General features: G+C 33.1%; 1 protein-coding gene across 14 annotated transcripts in view; it reads left to right on the plus strand.

Annotated features, from left to right (window-relative positions):
• Nucleotides 1-24,627, plus strand: part of msn (serine/threonine-protein kinase msn) — an 87,220-nt gene extending 62,593 nt beyond the window's left edge. For 5 of the 14 annotated variants that reach the window (XM_076618894.1, XM_033339721.2, XM_076618896.1 and 2 more), the window contains 10 exons: nucleotides 423-526; nucleotides 2,088-2,179; nucleotides 3,112-3,188; nucleotides 4,710-5,072; nucleotides 13,204-13,356; nucleotides 19,767-19,980; nucleotides 20,097-20,317; nucleotides 20,465-20,782; nucleotides 20,866-21,165; nucleotides 21,292-24,627. In XM_076618894.1, the coding sequence (XP_076475009.1) occupies nucleotides 423-526; nucleotides 2,088-2,179; nucleotides 3,112-3,188; nucleotides 4,710-5,072; nucleotides 13,204-13,356; nucleotides 19,767-19,980; nucleotides 20,097-20,317; nucleotides 20,465-20,782; nucleotides 20,866-21,165; nucleotides 21,292-21,375 (1,926 nt within the window). In that variant the 3' untranslated portion in view covers nucleotides 21,376-24,627. Of the gene's footprint in view, nucleotides 1-422; nucleotides 527-2,087; nucleotides 2,180-3,111; nucleotides 3,189-4,274; nucleotides 5,073-13,203; nucleotides 13,357-19,766; nucleotides 19,981-20,096; nucleotides 20,318-20,464; nucleotides 20,783-20,865; nucleotides 21,166-21,291 lie in introns of all 14 variants that reach the window. The other 9 variants (XM_033339709.2, XM_076618898.1, XM_033339722.2 and 6 more) reach the window with 9 other exon arrangements.
• Nucleotides 24,628-25,668: the final 1,041 nt, after the last annotated feature.

Here is a 25,668-nt window from a genome sequence, read left to right on the forward strand (position 1 = left end):
TTAAGGCTAAGTATCTGTGTAATGTGAAGATCTTACGATAATTAGAACATACGTTTAAACTTGAAAAGTTTCTACAGATTCCAGGAAGTGTCAGCTATTTATTAGAGACTAGCATGGAACTTGATTGGCACAAGTATATTCCTTGTTTCAGTTTCAATTTAGCAGAACATTTGATGCCAGTTACGACAAGAAGTAAAGAATTAACAGTGGAGAAACATTCTTCTATCAAGATATTGAGAGTATAGTGGAAACATCAATGTTTTGATTGGATTACACTAAGTGTTCAAATACATATTACTATAGCGTTATAAGGTTCTTCGAATGTTTCAGTTTCTTATTGGATTAGTATCATAGCGCATCGCGTAATTCAAAATGCCGATTAAAACTTGCTTTGTTTTCAGACTATTTCTTTCGCTTTACAGGCTTTGTCCGTTGAAAGCGACAGCGACGACGATCTTGAAGATGCAGGGGGAAATAACGCAAGGAACGATGGCACATTACTTGCTAGCGACCCACCGAAACCTTTGTAAGTAGAGAAATTAATTTATCAATTTAACAGCGACAAAGGAGGAATTTACATTTACCCTTCAGTGATAGATGGTCGTCGCTATTTATAGCAGAACACGATCTGTTTTCCCGTTCTTTACTTCATCCTGATACAGCGCATCTCGTATATTTCGAACTAAATTAATTTGCACTGTTATACGAAGATTCAAATATTATAATTGAGAGATCGAAAGAAACTTTTAGTTGTTGAAAGTTCAAGATAATACATATTTGCTCCTGAAAATTTTGTGAAAATCCATGCAACGCGTTCGTGTAGTGCAAGTAAGAATATCAGCTTGATACTATATGATTTTACACAAATTTAAAAAATTGTTTATAAAGTTCTAATGCTTGAGGTCATCTTGACTAATTTAATAGTAAAATGATTGCCCCTGGCATCACATCTGTTGCTGACTCAGCTCTTTGGATATCATATTGTAAACTGATCATAAATATTATCTAATCGAATATTATGAAATCTTGTACGATTACTCTTGTAACGATTATTCGTAGCAATAGATTTCAATTTTAGTATTTAATAATGGTTCCGTGTTTCTTATAGCGATATTTTTGTAAAATATTGTTAAAAAATTGCAGATAAAAGGATTTGTAAGATATTTCCAACAGCTTAATATTGCGTTGGCAACTAAGTGATTGCGGATTTTGTCAATACTACCTAATGGCAAGATCTGCAATCACTTAGTTGCCAACCCAATAATTGTGACACGAGGCTCGTTCAGTTGCAAACAATTACGTGAATAAGTTAATTACTTTAGGAAACGAAGAAGGCTATCTTAGATGAAAATATTATGTAGGACTATAGAATAACGATGTATAATAGGTAAAAACAATAGGGTGGGATTGTAAAATCGGTTAGTGGTTAAAGTTTGCAACTGTCGATGATCGCAAAAGTTATCACGAAAGGAACATAATCATAAGACTTCATTACTGCTAGGATAATAACGTTTTCGTTATCAAATAACAGTTATCATGTATATCACTTCCCATTTTTAACAAAGATTGTGCAAAGAAAATTATATTCAATTATATCCAGCACAAGATTATTTCATTAAATTATATTCATAATTATATCAACTTACAAAACAACAATGTAATATTGTAAATCATCAATAAATAATAAGTTAAGTTGTTATTCAGGGTTTCTGTATCGATGGGAACTTTACTTGTATTAATAATAAATTTTTCGTTTGAAAGAAGAATTTTAACTAATAGAGTAGTCATTTAACAAATAGTTGGACAAATAGTTGGACAAAGGAAAAAGTTGAATCAATGTGCAGTAATTAATGTTAAATAACAAACAGAGAATAATTTACAGTTAACTTTATATGTTTATATATTTTATATGTAAGGAAAAATGAAATTAATTTTACCGATGTTGTTTTGTTTGATTTCATCTTTCATTCCGCTTCGACACGTTGCTTCGAATCGTCGTCTTCGCCGCATCGCCACGCAACATGCACTACGCATTCCGCATCGTTCGTGCGTCATCATGATCCTCTTCATTTCTATGTGTGCTGCAGACCCGAATTTTCTCCTTTCAGACCATCGGCAGATCCATCGTCGACATCGTCGCACAATGCTCAGAATTCACACCTCGAAGGTAAGCCGAAAGGTAGGACATCGAACAAGAATTTTTTTATATTTTTCACGAAAATGCATACTATTTATATGAATGTCTCAATTAAGTATAATTATGTAAATATTGTATTATGTAATTAAAAGATTAGAATACAGCATGAAAAAACACTTTAAATGTACACGGTGTCCCATTGAAATTGTTTCGGCGGACACCCGATACCATCGACGAGATCGGAAATATTTTAAATGAAAGGTTTTGAGGAATATATATGTAATTTGATACGAGCAATTTTGTTGTAGAAGAGTAGAGAAGAATTTGTTGCAACATTTTTTTGTATCCTCAAAAATTGATTTTGAAAATTCATTATCTAGACGTACTTTTCATATGAGACGAAATAACGAATAAGAATTATTTTTGCATACGGAAGCGTATTACCAAAAATAAACGGCATAATCGTTTGTGATATCGCAGGTTATGAGTTTACTAATCATTGTAAAAAATGTGTTTTACTATATCTTGTAAAAAGTTTTGAAAATCCTGTAAAAATATATATTGGGTTGTCCGTAAAATGTCTTTCTTTTACAGACACGTCTGTTACAGCGATGCATCTTTATACAAACATGAAACCTAATCTGTCGAACGTTGTGATTTTTATTTTGATAGAACAAAGTGGATCATACGTAATTCGATAAAATAATATAAAACGGAAAATGTTGTGCATCCATTATTTCCTTATAAAACGAAAGAAACTTTTCGGACGACCTAACATGCACATGTAGAAGCTGAGTTGCAAGCTTCTGTTTTAGTTTATTCTTAACTACGTTTGAATGAATATTTGGATGATATGGAAACAGAGCTGATTCTAGATTTCTTTTTCCTGTCAAAGCTTTTTACGGGATGAAGCCTGCAACAAACTTCCATCTCGATTGTAAAGTAAATACTTTTATTTTATTTTTTGCGTGCAGGTGGAGCACCAAATCGACCTCTTCCACCGACCCCTGATGAAGAAGAATCAGGAGATCGTACGCTAGTCATGAAACGGGTAAGTGTTCTCCAATTATGGGTCAACCTAAATGCAAGTCAACGTAATATTTTTTAGCGCCTTCTTGTCGTTTTTATGTGTATTGATGATGACACGGATCGGTCAATTTTCGCATACGGATTGAATGTAATATTTACTCTTGTGTTTATTTACATTTTCATAGAGCGATCCATGTATTTTTTCAATTCTTTCCATTCTTCAACATTTTCGAGATCAGATTTTAATAGAATCGGAGGAGAGAATGAAGATACAAACGATTGCATTGTATTTATGTTTCCCCTTTTTATAGATATATCTCTCAGATGTGTTATATATCTATCGTTAGTCGGAAATAGTCAGAAACACATGTCAATTTCCATATTAATTATTCTTGTGCAATTCCAACGATCGAAACCGCTTTATTTGTATATCCGTTGTTTTCACACGATACATTATATGCTTGGTGACTATATGTTATGGCATACAAACATATATTCATAACGCCGCTACATATATAATATTAGCACCGTTGTTAAGCAGTAAAAAGCCATACGAAACATACGAAGAATATAAATATAAAAAGAGGAAAAAGAGGGGATCGGCGAAATCGAGAGCCAATCGATAACATCACGATGTACAGTGTATATAATGATCTATTCGCAGAAAGATTATAATTACGCGAGTATACATCGAGCGTTGCTCGAAATAAAATATTCCGAAATTCGCAGCTGAAAAGTTCCTTTCAACGACGCTTGATCATTGCTCGTAGTAGTTGGATAGATGAGATCAATCGGAGTCTCACGATTTCGTTTCATCATGTAGCTTCGTATCGTGGAATGTTTCTCATGACAATGTCGCGCAACATCGTATAAAATATAGTAGATGTTATTATTTATACATTATCTTGCTTCGTGTGGAACGTGTGTCAGTACGTTAGAAAATGAATTCCATTGACCGGTTGATATAATTACACTTGATCGCAATGCACTGCCATATCACAGCTAGCTCGCGTTATGTATCACCGCACGCCTATGATTTTCTTCTTTTCGTGTGAATGTTTTTTTTTCTTTTGTCACTTTGTTTATCGCCCTCGTGCGCGCTCCCTAGAAACTTAGTCAGATGTCAGACGATCGCGGCACGGCTAACAACAACCGGCGCTCCGAGGCGGAGGAGCAACTTCTACTGAAGGAGTGGGATTTCACCCGCTTCTTTCAGGGTTTTAACGAACGGTTGGATAAAATGAAACAAGAACCTTCGCAAGAGACAACGGAGACGAGCAAGTCTATTAACGAGAATCACCTTTCTTCGTCGTCCACGGAGAAAACGTTAAAGAGGCAGGATCAGTTATCGTCTCGTAGGAAGTATGAGAATCATTCGCAGCAGCAACAGCATCATCAAAAGCAGCAACAGCAGTTGAAAGCAGCGCATAGACGACAAGAAAGCGATTCGAAGCTTGGCAACACGTCCAGCGCTTTTGCACGTGCTTTCCGCCGCGAGAATTCCGACTTTTTTCCTTCCGCGAGACACTCTGCATATTTACAGAAGTCAGACTCTGCAAGATCGAGCATATTCTCAAGCGGTAACCGGCGTGGCAGCGAGATAAGCGTTGCCGGTATCGTCGGGAAAAAAGGGAACGTTGTGAGTACCGGCGAGCCGGTTCTTACGGACTTTTCGTTCGGTCGTGACGGTCTTCAGAGGCCTAGAAGGGAAAAAACTGAGAGCGAAATCGTTTTCGGTAGTAGACACGAGGCCAGAAGGTTCGACTTTGGACGTGATAAAGACGACACTACGAGAAGACGCAGTTGTAGACCATCAGATGCTGTTTCTGTCAGCGTTGACGAAGCAGGAACTATTAAATCTACGGCCAGTACAACGGCTAGCGAGTACAGCCCCATTGTCACCCAGGTCAGTCCCCCCTATCAGCCCTGCCTGTGTGCTTGCCTGAAAAATATATACCTATTGCATTACCTTTATCTCTACCTTCGATTTCTCTACCATCGTGTCAATTTCGATACCCTGATTCTTATAAAAATCCACTCTCCTGACAAATGCCTCTCGATAAATAAATCGTAATATCTTATCCTAACTTGATCTTGAAACTGATCGAGTCGCAAACTTATCTCGTTAAATTATTCGAGCCGAGTACCTACATTTTCTCATTTCGAAATCGCTTAACGTAATTCTCCGACATTACATTATTTTGCTTGACAAAATGCAAATTCCTTTGACACATCAATTTTTTTCAAATACAATCAACTTAACCAGCAACTTAATATTAACATAAGCTAACCGTTCGAATTGTACAATGTATTTCATCACTTGTATCTTACTTTCTGATGTCACATCGACAGGCATATTTTGTCATTGAACCTTTACACGTTCGTTCTTCCAACATCTAACGGCATACAAAAATCAACATAGAAAGCTAGTCAGCTACGCTCGAATTTTAGGCGCATTTCCCCCCGTTACCTTCCTTCTTTTTATTTCTTCAGATTTACAAACATGAGTAGGATACATAACTATTAGCGCTATGAGTATTCTGTTACCAACAATTACTATTATCCTATACTATCTTACTAGATTATTCATTCAGACAAGGTCGCACAAAGCTTCATAGAGGAACGTTAGAACTTTGATAACGTATACCTGGTATAATGGAATTAACAGTATATCATTTCACGTTACTAATAGTATTTTAAGATTGTTATCTTGTAACCTAGGAAAGGGAACATTTTCACCTTATTAACGAAACTTCTTTTTCTCGCTTCTCATTCTGTTTCTCGTGCTTAACGATGTTTTCTCATATTACAGTATCTGTCGAGTAGTATTAAAACGACGCATTAATCATTCTCAGACATTTTTTTTTGATCGATCTCAATCTCATCACTTCTACGGTGTACTTTGATGTTTAACCCTTTGCTATATAATTTGCATCTTATTGAACAAACTCGTCTTCAAACTTTGTAAGATCAGCGCAAAGCCAACGATGCGACGATTTCAGTTTATCTTGTTCAATTTCCAAATCATACGATAAATTCCTCGTAGAACGTTGACAATTTTTTTGGACGATTAATTTGTACATTTATACATATATATATATGATTAGAATCGATGATTATATGAATTACACAGGAACTAATGCTTTTTAACGATTAAATCGCACACATAGTGCGTATTGTGTTGTCGGATATGTCTTGAATCTTTTCTGGTGTGAATTATAAATTTCATTTTAAGATCTTGCGATAATATACGATTGAACCAAATGTGCATTGATTAGTATTATTCTTAGCAATTCTGAGCAAATTCCGACAACTCAATAAATCATAACTTTAATTTAAAAGAGATACTTAAATCTAAAAAAAATTCTGTCTACAACTCGAGAGTCTGGCAAATTCACCGCGACAGAATTACACTTTCTGATACACAGGGTGTGACATAAAGGTTGAGACAAAAATGATACTACGTATTACTGGGGTCAAATGGATGAATAGAGTTCGTATAAATTTGCGTCTGAAAATGATTTATCGAAGAATTCTAAGCGCTTAGAAATTTTTATTAATTGCTTTGGTACTTTTCTTATCTATTTTATCACATTGATACGTAGTGTAAGTTTTGCCCCATTCTTCTCGGACACCCTGTACATAGATGTTACTTTCTTAGTAGCAAAGGGTTAAATCGCATAGAAATTCTTAGTTTTGTTATCATCTTAAAGGTACTTGTATGGCTATTGCCGTCGTTATTACTATTACCATCATGCATATTACTAACAGTATATGTATTGCTACAATTATTGTGTAATAATAACAATATTACTTACGCTCACACCCTACTATAGCAATATGGATATAAGTTAGTATCTCTGAGTTTTATCACGAGCTATAAGAGAATAAAAAGTAACTTGGTTTCTATTGTAATTTACATCTACTAAAATGTACGAAATATTTCTATTAACGAATAACATCTATTTTTTTTATTTTACTAATATCATCCTATATGGCTTGTTAATGTTTTTTACCTTTCACGTCCAATTGTAAAAGTGATTAATGATGGAGGATAAGATTAACGATAACAATTACCAAAACTATGTAATGTTTCACTAACTTCATTGTGAAAATTGTTAGAAACATTGTTGACTATTGTGCACCTTTGAGAAATAGTGTCGAAATTTTACGTGAAAGAACTTCAGTTTTTTATGTCCCCGTGTTAAGTCCAGTGTATAGTACGTATATTACTTCTTCCGATGAATAAAACTTTATCCGTATAAACAAAAGGATTCCTTAAAATTGTAACATTTCTTAAAACGAATCCGCCAATTTCTTCTACACGTTGTTAAAGTAAATGATAAAATGGAGATGAGAGAAGTGGGAAAGAAACAAAGAGAGGAGAAGGAGAAGGAGAGGGTGAAAGAGAAGATCAGGAAATATTTTTTGAATTGAAGTTAGTGAAACTGCATGTACATATGCATTTTTCTTAATAAAAATGATTAAGCTTGTCGCGTAAAAAGATATTTCCTATCAGAATATTATTTTGAATAACAAAAATCGTTGTAAATAACATTGCTTATCGGTTTCAACGAACATCAGAGTCGATCATTGGCCATAGAAACATGTAAAAATAATCGCTTTCATTTTCAGGAATCCTAATATCCAACAAATACGAATACAGTGCGCTATTTCTAGTACCATATTTATTATCCACTAACATTACTGCCATCGATATCATCATCGTTAGCATCACTATCGCCACTGCTACTATCGCTCCGTTTCTTTTGGAACTAATCCTTTCCTTCCTTTCGAATGATCTACGATACTTAATACGGAGAAAATACGAGAAACCCTATCGCTCTACAACGATATTTATCGTTATTTCAAATTCCGTACCTGAGACAGGAGGATTAACCGCATGGAATTTCTTTGAGGACGTTCGTCTTGTTTCTACGTTACATCACCGTGTGAAGGGAAAAACTGCTAGCGTTGCTACGATCATCGCAGCGAAACATCGCGGGATTCAGAAAAAGAGCAGTTCAAAATTTGTGAAAGTGTGTCTTACGTACGTCATTTTCGTTAAGTTCACGTTACGCATATTTACTACACAGGTTCCACGTTGATTTTATCACGTTTCTTTCTTCTTCTTCTTCGTCTCTATTTACTTTGATTTTCCGTTTCCTTTTTTTTTAAAGTTAAGAGGAAGACATCGTCGTTTCCACAGGAGCGAATCGTTAGGAAACAAAATGTTCCTTGCACTTTTGCAACATTCTCGTTTCGTATAAATATAGGCCATAATTGTCGCAGTAGATATTAAATCCGATCGTAAAAAAAGAAACTTTTACGTAAGAATTATTGCGATGTAGAAGTGATCAGCAACGAAAATAGCAACGAACGTTAACTTCCAAGCTGATAATTAAATCGAATTTCACGCATATGCTTTCATTTGTATAGAATCAATCGCTAGCTTTCTCGGTGTATAAGCGTGCATTCTAATCGATTGTAGTCTTTGCTTTAGAAGAATCTATAGGATCTTTCGAATTGATAACTACTTAATTTGATAATAAACATATCAGTTATATTATTTAATCTAAAAAAAATATCATAAATTTAAAAAGAAATATTTTAATATTATATTTATATATAGATATAGATATAATGTCTTACAAAAAGTTATAATTTTACGATGATAATAGCGATCAAGTGTTATTTTATTACTTTCTTGCATGTCTGTTTCTGGTTAATCGATTCAAATTTTCAAGCGATTCATGTCCTTCGTTCTTCATTCATTTGACAATGTTATCATAAGACACCGATCACTCAAAGCTGTATACGTGTAATGCATGTTTATTCACGTTCCTGTCGATTAAAAGAAGTTCTAAACAAGAAGACAGGGTAATATTAATTGTTACATCGATACTATCGTATGAAAGTTATTCGACTTATATCGTAGGAAAAAAAGGGGGATGGGATAAGTTGATGAGATAGAATCATTAATCCAGTGCTGTCCATGGACGAGATTCGTTACACAGCTTTCTTCTTCTCTGCTAACTTTACCTCTACAGATATTTATTTATGATTGATAAGTACGAATAAAAACGGTTAATGGATACATCATTTTTTATTAAATTTGCTTCAACAAACCGAGCGATTATGCTATGCCGAGGATGAGAGAGACAAAGCAGCAGCCTCTAGCACCCGGGTCAGATTAATTTTGAGGGCTCAATAAATGATCGATCAACGGAAATTCGAATTTTTATATTTTTTGTGGATCCCATGTTAAATCGTTATTGTCATTGTTGAGATTCTGCTAACAGAAAAGAATCCAACTACGATCTTGTTCGGGATTTATTACGTTACATGTAAGACGAAAATATTATCGTTATATTTTTTCTTTTACTTTATTGATAACCGAATGAGTTTGTATTCGGACACATTTTGATTGGAAAAACTCTCAACAACGTAGCGGTAGCTTCCTGAAGATCTAATAAAAAATATAATAAACGTAAATTTTCATTATCAAATGACCAATCTAAACTAATGGGTACTCAAAATTTAGCTCTTTCAGTCGCACCATACTGGAAGAACATTCACTCGGAGAGGAGGATGGTAAAAAAATGGCAAATTTGTACCCTTTAAAAATTGTAAAATTCCAATAAAACATCATTCTATAAGTGCAAACGTATAAACGTACAGTGATTTATGGCAAACGTGATGGAAAAATTGTAAAAAATGTAGATGAAGTCGACGATGCCACGAAATACATTAAATACATTCCATCTCGTTTCAGAATTAACCCCTAAACCTACGATTTACGTTCGAGAATTTTGGGCCGAAAACGTAAACAAGCTATTATACAGGGTGGTTGGTAACTGGTGGTACAAGCGGAAAGGGGGTGATTCTACGCGAAAAAAGAAGTCGAAAATATAGAATAAAAAATATTTTTTTTTAATTTTATTTGTTTTCTTTTTTAAATTTTTCCATCGAGACAACGATCTACAGTGAGATTCGTTATAACGTACCGCACGCGTATCGAGCGAAAATTCAAAGTCGATTTTCTCGAAAATGAAGTCTCAAACGAAAAATTTTTATTCTATATTTTCGACTTCTTTTTTCGCGTAGAATCGCCCCCTTTCCGCTTGTACCACCAGTTACTAACCACCCTGTATATTATATTATATGTTATATTTGGCCCGATCATCCACTACGGGCTATGCCCGTAATGTTTACGTTTGGTCCGATCATCGTACTACGGGCTGTGCCCGTAGTTGTAAGTTAAGGGGTTAAGTTATAGCGTAATTGGAAACAGATTTCATGAAAGAATCACATAGTAATATCATATCTCAATTTCTTGTTTCTATTAATCAAAAATTTGAGTAATACGTTTTTATATTCTACATATTATTATATAAATATTTATCGACTTTCCTTTACAAAACAGCGTTTGAACTTTTTTTTTGTATTATTTTATTCATATAATTTTAAAAATATATTTTCCATTCATATAAAGATTCTGATCGTTTTAAGCCAGAAAGTTCCAATTCGCCTCTCAGAGCACCGTGAACTTCGTCTACATCTTTTACAACTTGCCCGTCACATTTGTCACGAATAATTGTACTTTTACGATAACACAGGATTTAGGACTTGTAAAATTCTAGATCCTAGAAACGATACAAATTTCTCCCTCTTTTTACCATCCTTTATCGTGTTTTCTCACTTAACGCATCTAACACACGCTACGTCTTCTCTGAACGACGAGACATTTGCTTCGGTTAACACCAAATGTGACGAATAAAGTAGCTCTTGGTTGTTCCAAAGGAGGCGTACGTATTTGAAATTCCACGTACGAAACTCGTACTTACGTTGGATACGCGACAAGCGTTTTCACATCTCTCGTACGTAAATTAAAGGCAGTGATGGGAATGTTGGTTTGCTCGCGAGTAAAGCTTGGACAGCACTGCGTTAGTCGTCAATGTGGATTGTATACGTAATGTGTGTTCTTGATTAACAGTGTTTTTATAATTATTTTGAGAATTGTAGAATTGTACGTGAAGATAAATTGAAAGGAAGAGAAAAGCCACTTAGAAGATAAAGAAAGGGAAATACTGCTGACGAAAAGATATTTTAAGAGATGGAGTGCTGTTGTATGCGTGTGTGCGTGCGTGTGTGTGCGTATGCGTATAATTCGCGCGCATTTGTATGTTACACGTCACATGCATAAATGTCAGCTTGCAAACATTTTTGTGGTAGCACTGTTACGAATCATGATTGAGACTTATTGTCTTGCATGATGCTTTTCATTTTATTTGATGTATGCGATGTATGTTTGTAACGCTATGTCCCAGTATACGCCAAGCATGCTCTGTTTTTCATTTTATGTGTTTCTTGGGCATGGTATGAATTGTGTTTTTATTACTGTTATTCGTAAAATCAACGTACAACGAAGGAAATCGACAATTTTGACGCTTCCGCTAGAAACTGATTCTTCAAAATAGCATTGTCTGTCATGTTGCGATAAAAATCCATCGATACGATAAAAGTATCTTTAATTTTTACTTGCGCTTAATAGTCACACCTAACGATCCAACCACATATCACACGTGTAATTTCAGATATTTCTTATTATAATCTTTATTGGTCTTATCGATAAGCGTTGAAATGTGATTTCTTTTTTTTTTTTTATAAGCATCAACAACAAATAAACGTACGAACGCTACGTACGTTCTCAAACTGTTTATTGTTAATTTTGAAACAAACTTTTAGTCACCGTTCGTGTCAAAACTGGAACAAATACATCTTTTACGATTAAGTTATTCGTATCATTTACGAAACGATTTGTTCGTATTTTAGTACGTAACTGTGTTGTCGGATTATAGTAGTGTCATTTTATTGTTTGTATCCTGTCGCACAATAAAGTGTACACGGTGACAGTAAAATGTGTAGTATTTTAAGAGATGTGTATTGCGTTATAAATACTTAACATAAAATAATTAAAATATGAATGCAATCATTATAAACGCGAGTATCTGTAGAAACCAATGTACAATACGATAATTTCGTGCCAAGATGTTGTATTTCATCCTATTGCACGCTTTTGCTAATGTTACGAATATAAAAGCGATCCTGAGATTGCTTATCCCCTGCTTCCGTCATTACTTTAGAAAGTGTGTATTGTTATATGTTTTTTTTTCTTTTTAATGCAGTAGACGAGTGAACCAAATGTTTATTATTTATTTTTGTCAACTTTCTATGCACGAACCCGGTTTACTTACGTTTTGCGCAATATTTTACATTTAATTGTAACAAGTACTTTCTCGTCAATCGAATATATGAAAATCAAATACCAAATATATTTTTATTGTTGTAGACTTGTCGTCGATGCATTAGCGATTTTAAATTAATAACGATTATACTTAGTATTTACTTTCTCTGTTGCTTCCTCGCGCACTTATTCATTTTTTTTTTTTTAATAATTGCGTTTCACGTGTTTTGCTTGTCTTTTCTTCTCTTCTTCGATCCTTGTAAAATCATTATCCATAATTTCATTGTTTTCCCTTCCTTTTCGTTCTGCATTCTTCTTCGCCTCTTACAATTTTTCAATTCGATCTTTGACATTCACTTATTTCATTGCAATTTGCTTGATCGTCTTAAAACCTGAATTTCAAGTAAATACGTGTATTTTTTTGCGCAACAACAGAACCAGACTGTTGACGTTTATCGTAGACGAAACGTAATTCGTATTGTAGGTGAGAGAAAAGAAAGAAAACGAAGACAATCGTTGCGTCCATTTCGTTATCAAGTTGTATGTATAGATCGCTACAATCAATTACACGTCTTTTTATATCGAAACACACGAATACATATTCTTACGTATCGGTAAGATTTAATCTATCGATCGAGATGAAGATCTCCAGCTTGCTCGAAGATTATCGTTCAAAAAGAAATTCAGGTCTTAAATCTTGAGCAGATTTTATCGTTGTTCTTTTATTTAGATTTTTTCCTATTATATTAATAGCGACGACCGATTGAAGTATTAATCGATATTTTTATAGAATCGGGAAAGTGGTGATCGTTCGAGAGGCGGAGGAAGTGGCGGTGATTTTCAGAGGTCGGATTCATCACCCGGATCACGGCCCAGTTCCGTCTTGCCGGATCTTCTTACCTCGTCACCAGGTCAACGACAGGATAAGACAACAAGTGAAGAGGTTAGATATATACATATTTACACACATATATAATTGCATTTCTTTCTATTACCTCATCTTCTCCATATATGTAACCGCGAATGTGTCAATTTCCACGCATTCAGATTCGTCTCACATGTTTGATGCTACGTGGGAATCATTATTGTCCATGACCGCTGATTTTGTGTTATTCTTATAGTGTATGTAACTCGCGTATCGTAAGCCTATTGTACGCATTTCAAAGATTACAGATATAGCCGCTATATTTAAAAAAAAGGAAAAATAGATTTAAAAAATTAAAAAAAAGGGTGGTATTTTTAGATATAAAAAAGCGATGACATACGAGCGTTTCAAATGCAAAGAATTCAGATCGTACTTGAAAATCTAATCTTCTTCTTAGGACAGTTTCGTAATAGTTGCACCCTGTGGTCGACCAATTATGTTTTCTCTTTCTTTCGCTTTGCTTCGATGCACTTCTTTTATTTTAACAACAAATGTGAAAGAAATAAGTTAAAATTGTTGCTTTTTTTAAAAATCATAGTAGTCATTGATAATGAGCTTAATATTTGAATCATAGTATTTTTTTCTTCTTTTTATATAATTTTAGGCAAAGTATATTTTTAAATTGCATCCTTTGATAGAATTCGAGTAGTTATAGGAGAAGGGTCCAATGAAAATTTAATCCTCAATTTCTTCAAATATGTGACGTGTTTTCACGATACAGCCAATTCTGTTTTTATACGATTTTCTTTTGCGCAATTTTGATTCTACACAGTTTAAAAAATATTAAATCTTTTTGTTATACGATTTAATATGATTTAATGCAATTCACATCGTATCCTGTACAAAAAAAGAAAGGATCATTTGACGTTAATCTTTTTTGCTCGAAGCTTTTTTCATATTTTTTTTCGTAGATTCCTATTCCAATTTTATTTTACATATCTATTGAAATTTAACTGCTAACTGGCTACTGCTTAGTTATTTATTTTTTGTTCAAATCCCACTTTATGGAAAAGTCATATAAAACGTATTTCGAAATTGAGTGGTGACGTCGAGTTTCGGTAATTCCAAAATTAAGAAAACTTAATTAATAAACGTATGTCGATTCTGATCCTCAGATTCAGAGTGTATTAAGTCCACTTAAAAAAAAGAAAGAGAACAATGATTTTTATATCTTTGCTCTATCAAATTTTCTACTCTATCCAATGGCAAAATCACTTTCATTCCAAATCGTTTAGTTTTTAATATAACAATCTAAAAATGATACCAAAGCTTGTGTATCTTGTTACAAGGTTTTTGCAACATCGATTTACTCTCCTTTAGGATACTTTCAGACGATCAATAATATCGTCAATATTTCAAGATTTTCTACGAAAATGCGGTTTGTCAATAAATATTGACACTATACATTGATCCCTTTAGTTGAGAAGCTGGAAATATTGTCAATATACACAGAATGAATATGAAGTTTGAAAAATGTGACTTAATACACTGCAGTTCTGAGGCCCAGAAACGTAAGTCATATTCTTTGTCCTTTTGTATTCTTGAATTAGTGGTATGTCACTTCCTTTATATGAAAAATAATTTACTTTGTCTATATGTGTTCATGCGTATATAACTATCTTCATAAGTTTCTAAAATAAGAAATATATTCAAATAGATAAGGATGATTTGAAGATTTAATTAAAGATTTTGGTACAGTCTGTTGAAAAAAATATATTGTTTGTTTTCATATCACTGATTTTTTTGAGTGTGAAACAAATTTTCTTTTTTCTTTCACGTGCACTGTATCTTTTTTTTTACATGACTTCTTTTGTATAGTTTCTCTTTTTTTAACAATATCCTACCGTGTAAAAACAGAATTCTCTGTATAAGCCATAAGTGTAAGCCATAGTAAATGTACAATATTCTGTATTTTGCTAATGTGTACTTTTAACCAAAATTTGGTTTCATTTCAATCCAAACGTAGGTTAGATGTAGTGCAACATAGTTTTATTCATTTGAACGTAGCTGGTTCTATTTGAAATTCTCCAGAGATTTAAATTGTTAGTAATGTCATTTAATTTTTAACTAGTGTCGCTAACTTTATGAGACTAAATATTTGCAACAATATTGTTCAACATATCTAAACACAAGAAACGATAAGTCGTTCTTGCAGCAAGGAAACTCACAATAATCGCAGAATAATTATTTATTATCCTTGGTGAGCTAAATCACTCAGTTTTTTGTATTTAAAGAAAATAGTATTTGATTTAACGTAGTAAAGTTTAACGTAACGCCTTGAGCGTAAATCGTTAATGTCGAAATATAGATGTGATATGCTAAAAACATTGTGGAAATAATTTTCAGTGTTAATGTTACAACTCTTACGTTTTCAATGGTTTGGAATTTATTAATAGTAGGAGAATCTTGTTTAACTGTAAAATATAACGCGCTTTAAAGAATATATTTTGTTTTTAATTACACTTTAAAAGTAGTAATATTGTCGCATAATCTAAATTTTAAAGAAGTTGAAATTTTTCATTACAAATATGTGATTATTTCTATGAAAGTTTGCGCTTATAAATTATAGACAAAAGTAAGAGATACCTTATCATGATTAAAATATATAAAGTATGCTTGTCAAAATTTTCACACATTTTATCCAAGATACAATTTTTCTATAAATACGTACACCGTGTAATCAATACCATAAACATTATAGTTTTGTGTTCCTCTGAACAGTTACAACACTTGCTTTATGTGATTTGTTCTTGTTATTTTCTATTTATATCTTTCATTGTAGTTTCAAATCAACACGTTGGAAACATATAAAAACGATCTATTTTTGAAACATTATGTATTACGCTATTTCTTTTCTTTTCTTTTTTTGTTTTCTTTGGTAGTACTACGTATTAGTGAAAATATTTTAGTATGCTGTTTTTTTGCGAGTTACGTCCCGTATATGTGCTTATTTATATACATATGTATGCGTAGAATCATCGAATAGTTGCGTATTAGCGTGAATGCATGGTGGTAAAATTCTACGTGAACTGCCATGCGATGGACGAGAGAGATCTGAAATATCTTGACAAATATGTTGTACACATCGTGCTAAATACGATAAGAGAGCTTTCCTGCTATGTCTTCGAGTGTTAGTAACGAATAATTCTGTATGTGTATACACGTTAAAGACGCTTCTATGAAATTGGCATGCGTGGATTGTAAAAATCGTTCTTCAAGGTGGAAATGCAGGAGAAACTGAACTGATTTTCTAAAAAGCGGCTGTGCGTCCGCGAGAACAACAAATTGAGCAAGATTTTCCCTAACAACAATATTACATACGACTGCTGTTAACAAAGCACATTGAATCGAGGTATTTTATTATCTTGACATGGAATTAGTACATAGGCAATTCTTTATAATAAGGAGAAATATTGTTTCGAAATATCTTTTAATTAATAGCGATAGTTTCCATCCGAAAATTATTTCCACAATTTCCTAAACGCGATTTTTCGTAGCTCGCGCAGAAAATATCATTTTTCTCTCAATTAACGAAAGAAGTTCAATTTGGTCAATTTCGGGGTAAATGTTAGTTACGTTGTAAACAGAAACTTTTATCAGGTGTAATAATAGCTGGAAAAGTATCGGAACTATGGAAAATCCTCAATTACTATAAAAAAAATTCTTAACTAAACCTTGTAATTGTAAAAAATTACTAAATTACAAATCATTACTTTTAAATATCAATAATTACAAACGAACAAATGATAGAGAAGTAGAAATTAATATAGTTTCTTCAAAACATATAACAACCACTAATAAGTGAACGATGTTTCAAAGGATCGTTGAAAGCGAAAGGCGAGACGTGAAAAATTTTTCTTTCTCACACGTTCGATTCGACATTCGATAGTAAAAATTGTATATTTATTTTACACTGACTTACGCAACATTTTTGAAGTTGATTCTTCCCTGACTTTCCGGTATAAATATCCGACTACACATTGCTAGTCAATGGACAGAATTTCTCCTTAAACTTGGCCCGCATTTGGCCAGATGATGAGATCAACTGTCACGTTCAACGATTATTATAAAAACGGCAAAACTCGAAAATTATCGAGATTTTAAAGGAAAGGTCCAACCTGAGATGAAAGAATTTTTCGTATGGAATTTTTGAACGCGGTTTCAAACGAGTGCGAGTGACAGATTTCTTTGTTTCAAACACATCCATAGTTTTAACGGGGATATTTCAACGAACGCATATGTAGTATTCGTACACTTAGAAAATTTGTATGGATATGTTATGTGGATTGTACGAAAGTTTTGGAAATTTGGAAATTAGTAACAGGACACAACTATTCCAATAATTTCATTAAAAAATATGAAGCTTATGAGAGAAACGTATTTATCGTTTCCATTCAGTTGCAGGATATTATCGAATCATATTCGTGCGTGACTTGGTTGCCAAGAAGGAACTTTAGCACATTTTAGGATAATTTTTTGAGTGAGTTATTAAGAAAAAGTCTATTAGAATACTTATAACAACTGTCATTACAGCACTGAATAGAAAAAAATTGTTGCTGTTAAAATTGGTGCTGTTTAAATAAACGAAGATGACCTGTTCTTTTTTTTTATTGACACAACAACTATGTCGAAGCTTGTGCTAAATATCCTGTATATGTAGTGTACGAGTACTGTATTAGTACCACTGTTTAAGTACACTGATTCTGGTTGCCACGAATAAAATAGTAAGAATATAATAGAACAGGAGTTCACTTCCTCGCTCCATTTATCTATTTATGTAAACAAATTCAATTAATTTTATACTCTGTATGTTTAAATGACATTGCCGACTCATAATCACACTTCGAGTCAACTGGCAAATACTCTCTATATATCAATATTGCTTTACCTTCAACGATATCTTTTAATGATGATTGCAAAAACCGAGGAAATATTGGAAACGTTAGAAATTTTTCACGTACGAAGTACGTGGTAGTTTTTGTTCTAGATTTGTGACAATCTTTACCAATTAATAACCGAAAAGTTACTTTCAATTGATCTTCTTTGATCATTTCAATTGATTCTCATTCTACATTTTTCTTTAATTCTTCGATTTTCTCATTTTTCTTTGGACCATGAAATTATATAATAATTATAAATTTTGCTTTAGAAAAAGAATACGGAGATTATGTATGGTTACCTTTCCCAACACAAGCTCCGTATCTTTCATCTTTAACTTTCTCGATTTTCTTTGTTTGGATGCAACGCCGTGATCAAATTCCTAAAAGTTATACTAATTGTTCTATCTCAACGGATCGTATACGAAGAGTCGAAAGAATAAATCGCTGAAAGTAATAGAACTTTGCAAGAGTTATTGCAATAGAAATTTGCAAGGAAAAGAAAATTTGATATTGTAAGAAAGTCAGCGTACCGGATGTTATATTATTTTACATTGTTTTATTGTGCGTAAATATCTGCGCACATAGTCGCATTATGTTTGTCAGCGTGACTAATTCAGGATTCTGTTGTGTGTTTGGGACGCGTGGAAGCTCTAATCCGAAGAGCAGGACCCTTTCTACTGACCATCCCAATCCCAATACTAATTATCATGTAAGTATTCAGTCGATATTGATTTAGCTCGGTGTTGCTTCTGCCTCCTTTTGTAGGATATTTTCTTGCGCGTAAAGGACGGAAACGCAACAAAATCCTCTACTATTTTTCTTAACTCTCACCGTGCATCGTGCATGGAATGTCAATATCTTGTACACTATCTCGTCGTATTCTCAATTTGGTTTTGTGGGCCCTTTCCTAGATATCGTACGAATGAAATGATTTTCTAATTCAATTACAATCACAGCGCTTTTCTCAGCTCGTTCTCTCTCTAGCTATCACTTTCTTTCTCTCCCCACCCTCTATCTTTCTTACGTGTTTGCTCATACTCCTCCTTTTTTTTTATTTAGGCTTGCTACCTATTTTCCTACTTTTTTTCAACTTCTATTATCCCTTTTTACTCTGAAATTTACTTCGTGTTTCTCATTCTAGACTCCAGGATATATATGACCTAACCCTAACCTAACCCATAAAAAGTACAATACTTTCTGTTTTCTTTTCACCGTAACAATTTTTTACGTTGTACACTTGGTATTTGTAGTGTGTGAAACATGTATATTTGTTGTATGTATGTTACTCGCTTCAAATTGTTTGGGAAATCTGTATGATCTCTGTAAGTCTGATAAGTATCATCTACTTCTTTTATTGCATGTTACTACCTCATTAGGTGTACGTTTTATTGTATTTTCTACTTTTTACACCCTATCAGTTGTCGTATTTTGTCTCTTGGTTGCATCATCTCCTGTAATAACACGTGTATTTTTCTGAATGGTTTATTTTGCATTCTATCCTCTAGATCTATGTATTCCAGTTCAATTTTAAGATACTTTCTGTTGCAGTATCGGCAAGCAGTTAAATCACCACAACCACTTGCATTTCAACAGAAGCAAAGATCTTTCCTGACCTTTGGTTTCGGCGCGGGACCAGCTAGAAGGGAGTCCCACGTAAATGTTAATGTGACACCTACAAGCCACGACCTCGCGTCCGATACACCTGAAATACGTAAATACAAGAAACGTTTCAACAGTGAGATTCTGTGCGCTGCACTTTGGGGTAAATTCATTACATAAGGAATACAATATTTAAGAAACGAACGTGTTACCTTACGTTATTTTACGCAACCCTCTACGCAATCCTTATTAATTAAAACAACGTATAAATATTTGTAGGAGTAAATCTACTAATTGGCACTGAAAATGGCCTGGTGCTATTGGATAGAAGTGGTCAGGGCAAAGTATATCAGTTAATAAGTAGAAGACGGTTCCAACAGATGGAAGTTCTCGAAGGACAAAATATTTTGGTTACAATTAGCGGAAAGAAGAATCGAGTACGGGTATATTATCTTTCTTGGCTCAAAAGTAAAATCTTGCGAACCGATGGACACAGTGATGTAAGTCGCTTTTTTGTTTGTCGATTGATTTCGTTGATCGATGATTGATTTAATATGTATCAACGATACATACACACTGCATTTTATGTTTAATATGGAAACACTAGAAATATGTTTAATATGCTCAGACTTTTTTTCATATTTCAGCAAGTTGAACGACGCAATGGTTGGATTAACGTTGGCGATCTTCAAGGTGCGGTACATTTCAAGATAGTAAAATACGAGAGAATAAAGTTTCTTGTCATCGCACTGAAAGACTCCATAGAAATTTACGCTTGGGCACCTAAACCTTATCACAAATTCATGGCTTTTAAATCATTCGGTGAATTAGCGCATAGACCACTACTTGTCGATCTTACCATAGAAGAGGGTACAAGGTTGAAAGTTATTTACGGCAGTGCTGATGGTTTTCATGCCGTTGATTTAGACTCAGCAACGGTCTATGATATTTATCTGCCAAAACACGTGAGAGAATACTTATAATATGACTTAAAAATAGTCAATGCTTCTTCCTGTATTTACATTAAGACGTTTGTTATCGATTGCAGACTCAGGGCCCCATTTGTCCACATTGTATTGTGGCATTACCAAACAGTAACGGCATGCAGTTACTGTTATGTTATGATAATGAAGGTGTATATGTAAACACTTATGGTAGACTTTCCAAGACCATGGTTCTACAATGGGGAGAAATGCCCACTAGTGTTGCATATATTGGTACAGGACAAATTATGGGCTGGGGCAACAAAGCTATTGAGATTAGAAGCGTAGAAAGTGGACACCTTGATGGTGTGTTCATGCACAAGAAAGCTCAACGGCTCAAGTTCCTTTGCGAGCGTAATGATAAGGTATGTGCATGTACATACATATTAAAAAATATATTATTATGATAGTAATAATGAAAACATACATATTATAATTAAACTGCCTTTATTTTTTATAGCGTAGTTTCACCTTGTGTTTGTTTATTTTAGGTATTTTTCTCGTCAGCTAAAGGTGGAAGTGCGTGCCAGATCTACTTCATGACATTAAATAAACCTGGCATGGCTAACTGGTGATCCCGAATAAGGCCAAATCTGGCCCTCAAATTATCTTTACGAATAAGGACACAAAACCTTTCTCGTGTATCGAGATACGTATCATCGCCATTCATGTTAATTCATTCTTCACTGCCAGGATTTAAAGCCATGGAAAGCAGACAATGTTATTATTGGAGTCAACAACATTGTCATTATTTTCAGTCTTACTACAATTGTCATTATTATCATTATCATCGTCGACGTCGTCTTCGTCGTCGTCTTCTGCGCTATCATCGACGTCGTCGTCGTCGTCGTCGACGACGTCATCATTGTTATCGTCATCGTCAACGCCACCACCATCATTATTACCATCATCATCATCATCACCTCCACCATAACTACTATCATTTTTATCCACATGACCATTATAATCTATATCGATATGTTTGCTCGAGTAATTGCACGTTAATAGAAAAACACCAAATGTTCAATGAAATATCTCAACAATGTCTTCGATTGTTCTTGCAAAGTATACAAGGGACTTGTATAAAAATATCACTTCATAAAAATATTTCTGTGCTTTTTTAACCGTTCATCTTACGTGATGCAACTTAGCATATGACAGAAGAAATGTTCCTTCTTTACCGTAATATTCCTCTTGATAGAGAAAAGTAAATAAGAAAAAAAGCTATCATATATGCACAAAACTTTATTCTACTTCATAATAATTAATTTATCGTGTTACTAATTGCTAAATATATTTCTTATACATGAAAGAATCCTTTGCATGAATTATAATTTCGAAATAACAAATAACAAGAAAGAACGATTTAAGACAAGTCGAATTTTTAATTTGAAATAATTTTAAAAACGAACTCGATACGTTATTAGTGACTCGTAACAGGAGTTATATCGTACTTCTCTAAGTGCAAAAGAACTGTGCAATATCAATGCTTTGGTTTGTATGGACGAAGAGATTTTCCGTAATGAGTTTGTAACAAGCGGCTGAACTTTTCTATGATAATAAGAGAAATATGAACTATTTCGATAGCTGTAAGTGCAAATACGCGAGCAAAATGCAGTGTGAATGGATTTTTGCGATTTACATTTCGAGGAAGAAAGAGTATAGAGAGAACGCGCGCGCGCAAGAGTGAAAGTTGGAGCGATATAACGAATGCGAAGGAATGTATGTAACGTATGTTTTTAAAGTAATTTTTTATTGAATTTATTTCCTTTCCATTCATAAAGATTATTATAATTGACGTACTATTAACTTTTTTTTCTGGAAAGATTACTCTCATGATATACACATATGTAATCAACATATATGTATTATTACATCAAGCTTATGTTAGAATAACCTAAGTGGAAGAACGACATTGTTTTTAACAGTAAAATAATGGAAGAATAGCGATGGTCTAAAATGTTATAACTAAAATTAGGAATAAGGGAGATAATACTAATGTTATTAACTGTATAGTTTGTAGTAATCGAAGGACTCATATGTTCTACTTCTGCAATTTAAAATAATGACGATGACGATGATAATACGACGATATAATATGTGGCGTTGGATAAATTGCATTTTTTACAAGTAATAGATTTATGTTAGCAGTTTTTGAGACGTAAAATGATAAGGTGCAAAGAAAACATTTTTTTTCTGTTTCATTATTTTTTCTAAGATTTACTAATATACTTCTTACGTTTAACTTGCACCCTCCTCTTTGCGAAAGGTATTCGCTTGGATATGGTCGTGTGTTATTTACTTCTAGCAAATAATACAAGCAATCAAGGAAACGCGTTCAATATTCGAATAAAGGACAATTTATATTATATTATATATGATAAGACGTCATGCATAGAAAAATGGTAATTTCCTTTTCTTACCACTTACTCGCTCAATATTATACGAATTAACGAATATTATTCATCCGCAAATTCATAATTTCAAAAGTAGAAGTACTCATGACGACGGTCTTATTGATCAAACTGAATTATAATGTTGTACCTTGAAATTGTGACTTTTGTAATTAAGAAACAAATTAAAACACGTCGCACGTACATATATCGCAAGTGCGTCCTACCATTCAGACTGAAGTTTTATACGGAACTTTCTGCTAGAAATAATTTTAGTTTGAATAGTTCTATGTGTAATTTACTTACATCGGGCTTGCCTTTTTAAATACTTTTGACTTTGTATCAAATGTAAATTGGAATAAGAATGGTTATGCATTTCATCTTTTCTTTTATATAATTGCAGTTTTTTTATGTCGTTTCTGATTGAATTTCGATTTATACCGTATATCGTGTACAAAGTTTATTACACATAAGCTTTCCTCTTAATCGTTGAGTAATATTGAAATTGTAAGTCAGTAATTATAAAGTTGATTTCGTTTTTATTACTATTAAATGTCGGGCATATTTTGCTTAATGTATCAACGTAACTGAAAAATAAAAAGTCTACGGCAATAATGTATCAATAAGGGCGAGATTCGAATTTCGAAAAAAAAGAGAAAAGAAAGAAAAAAAAGATACGTAATGTACACTCATTTATTTATTTGTATGTAAATAAATATATGACGTGGTATATGATAAATAAATAATACGTCATACTTATTTATTTGAATGCGTTTCAACATTTTTTTACGATGTTCTTGAAATATGATGGTTAATTTTTAAGAAGCTTTATTTTTAATATTTTGGACATCGGAAACACTGGAAAACGCATTCGTAGTAAGTAGATGCAAAGAGGAGGACGTTTAGCTAGTGCAACGAAAGACTGTTTTCTGGTGGAGAAAAAGAGTTTCTACTACGCTGGGATGGAAGGAAAGGAACAGGGAGTGATTAATCGATTGCGCGCGCGGAGTGTATGCGAGTAAGAGAGAAATAGAATTTTTAGCGAATGCTATACGTATGGACGGTCATTTACAAATAATAGGGATTCCAATATTATTATAACGATAATATTGCTACGTTAAACAGATTCATGAATTAATTTCGTGCAAGAATTCCTCTATCACTTTCGGTTCCTTTGGTTAATACTACGTTCCATCCATTTACTTTTACTTTATCATCTTGCACATTGTTTCCCAAAGATGGTAGTGATGATTTTTAAAAAATACTATAATAATTATTATTTCTATAGTTTATAATTGCATTATTGTTGCGATTATTCTATCTATCCGTACGCCATTATGACCATCACCATGCGGTATATTATGATTACAATGATTAAAATTACTACTATTATTACTATTAGTGAAGTCAAATATACGGACAATTTGTAATTGATACGACAGCAGTTTTTCATATATCCTATATATGTACATATCATATATATATAGGATATTATTATATCCCATATAGCCGCTTATAATAAGAATAGCTTATGACTTTTCAATTTTATAGTAACACAAAAACAACCAATTGCAATCATTAATCTCGAACAAATGGAAACCATTTATCAATGGAATAAAAAAGACTATAGACAGAAGGCAAGAAAAAAACAATGGGAAAATAAATTGATAAGTATGACATAGATACAGTATCTACAAATTTTGTTTCTCTATAATTTTTTAATTCTAATATATTGGCCTCTTCGAGTCTCATATATATTTGTTTTAATAAATTAATAATCATATATATTTGTTTTAAAAAATATACCATAATTATTAAAGCATTATGCGACAAGAAATTTTGTATGTTTGTATCAATTCTGATTCCCTTTTGGTAACACAAACCTTAATTCGATTAGTGCCAATATAACTAGCAGCATAATTTGTCAGTGACATTAGCAGTATCTTAAGAACTACCTTTCTTCTGATACATTTGTATGAATGTTTGCTCACGTAAGTTTAATGTACTGTAATTATTTTTCATTTGTTCTAACTAAACAGGAGTGATTAATTTGACAGCTATGTGTACTATAATTTTTTTTATAAATAAAGCACGTTGAGTAGCTGGCTATCAGAAATGACGTAACAATTAATAATTTTCGTTAGTGTCGTTTCAAGTACCATCATGACGAATTTTATAGTAGTCAAAAATACAAAAATGCGAACATTTTCATTGAAGCTAGTTTACGCTTTTTGTTGTTTTCCATACGATACAAAAATGTTCCTATTATATCAAATGGAACGAAAAATAAACGGGAGATATTTAAATCTATGGTTGAGAAATGAAGAGAAATGAAAGAGAAAATTTTAGGTACTCAGTAAGTTATTTAATAATGGAGGTTTATATTTTTCTTTAGATCCTATTGCTTTAGATGAGAACTAATAACATTTACAATTACAAATATAAAACTTCGAATTTTGATTGATGAATGGCGAG

The sequence above is a fragment of the Bombus vancouverensis genome, chromosome 5 (assembly GCF_051014615.1).
Source record: "Bombus vancouverensis nearcticus chromosome 5, iyBomVanc1_principal, whole genome shotgun sequence".
Lineage (NCBI taxonomy): Eukaryota > Metazoa > Arthropoda > Insecta > Hymenoptera > Apidae > Bombus > Bombus vancouverensis.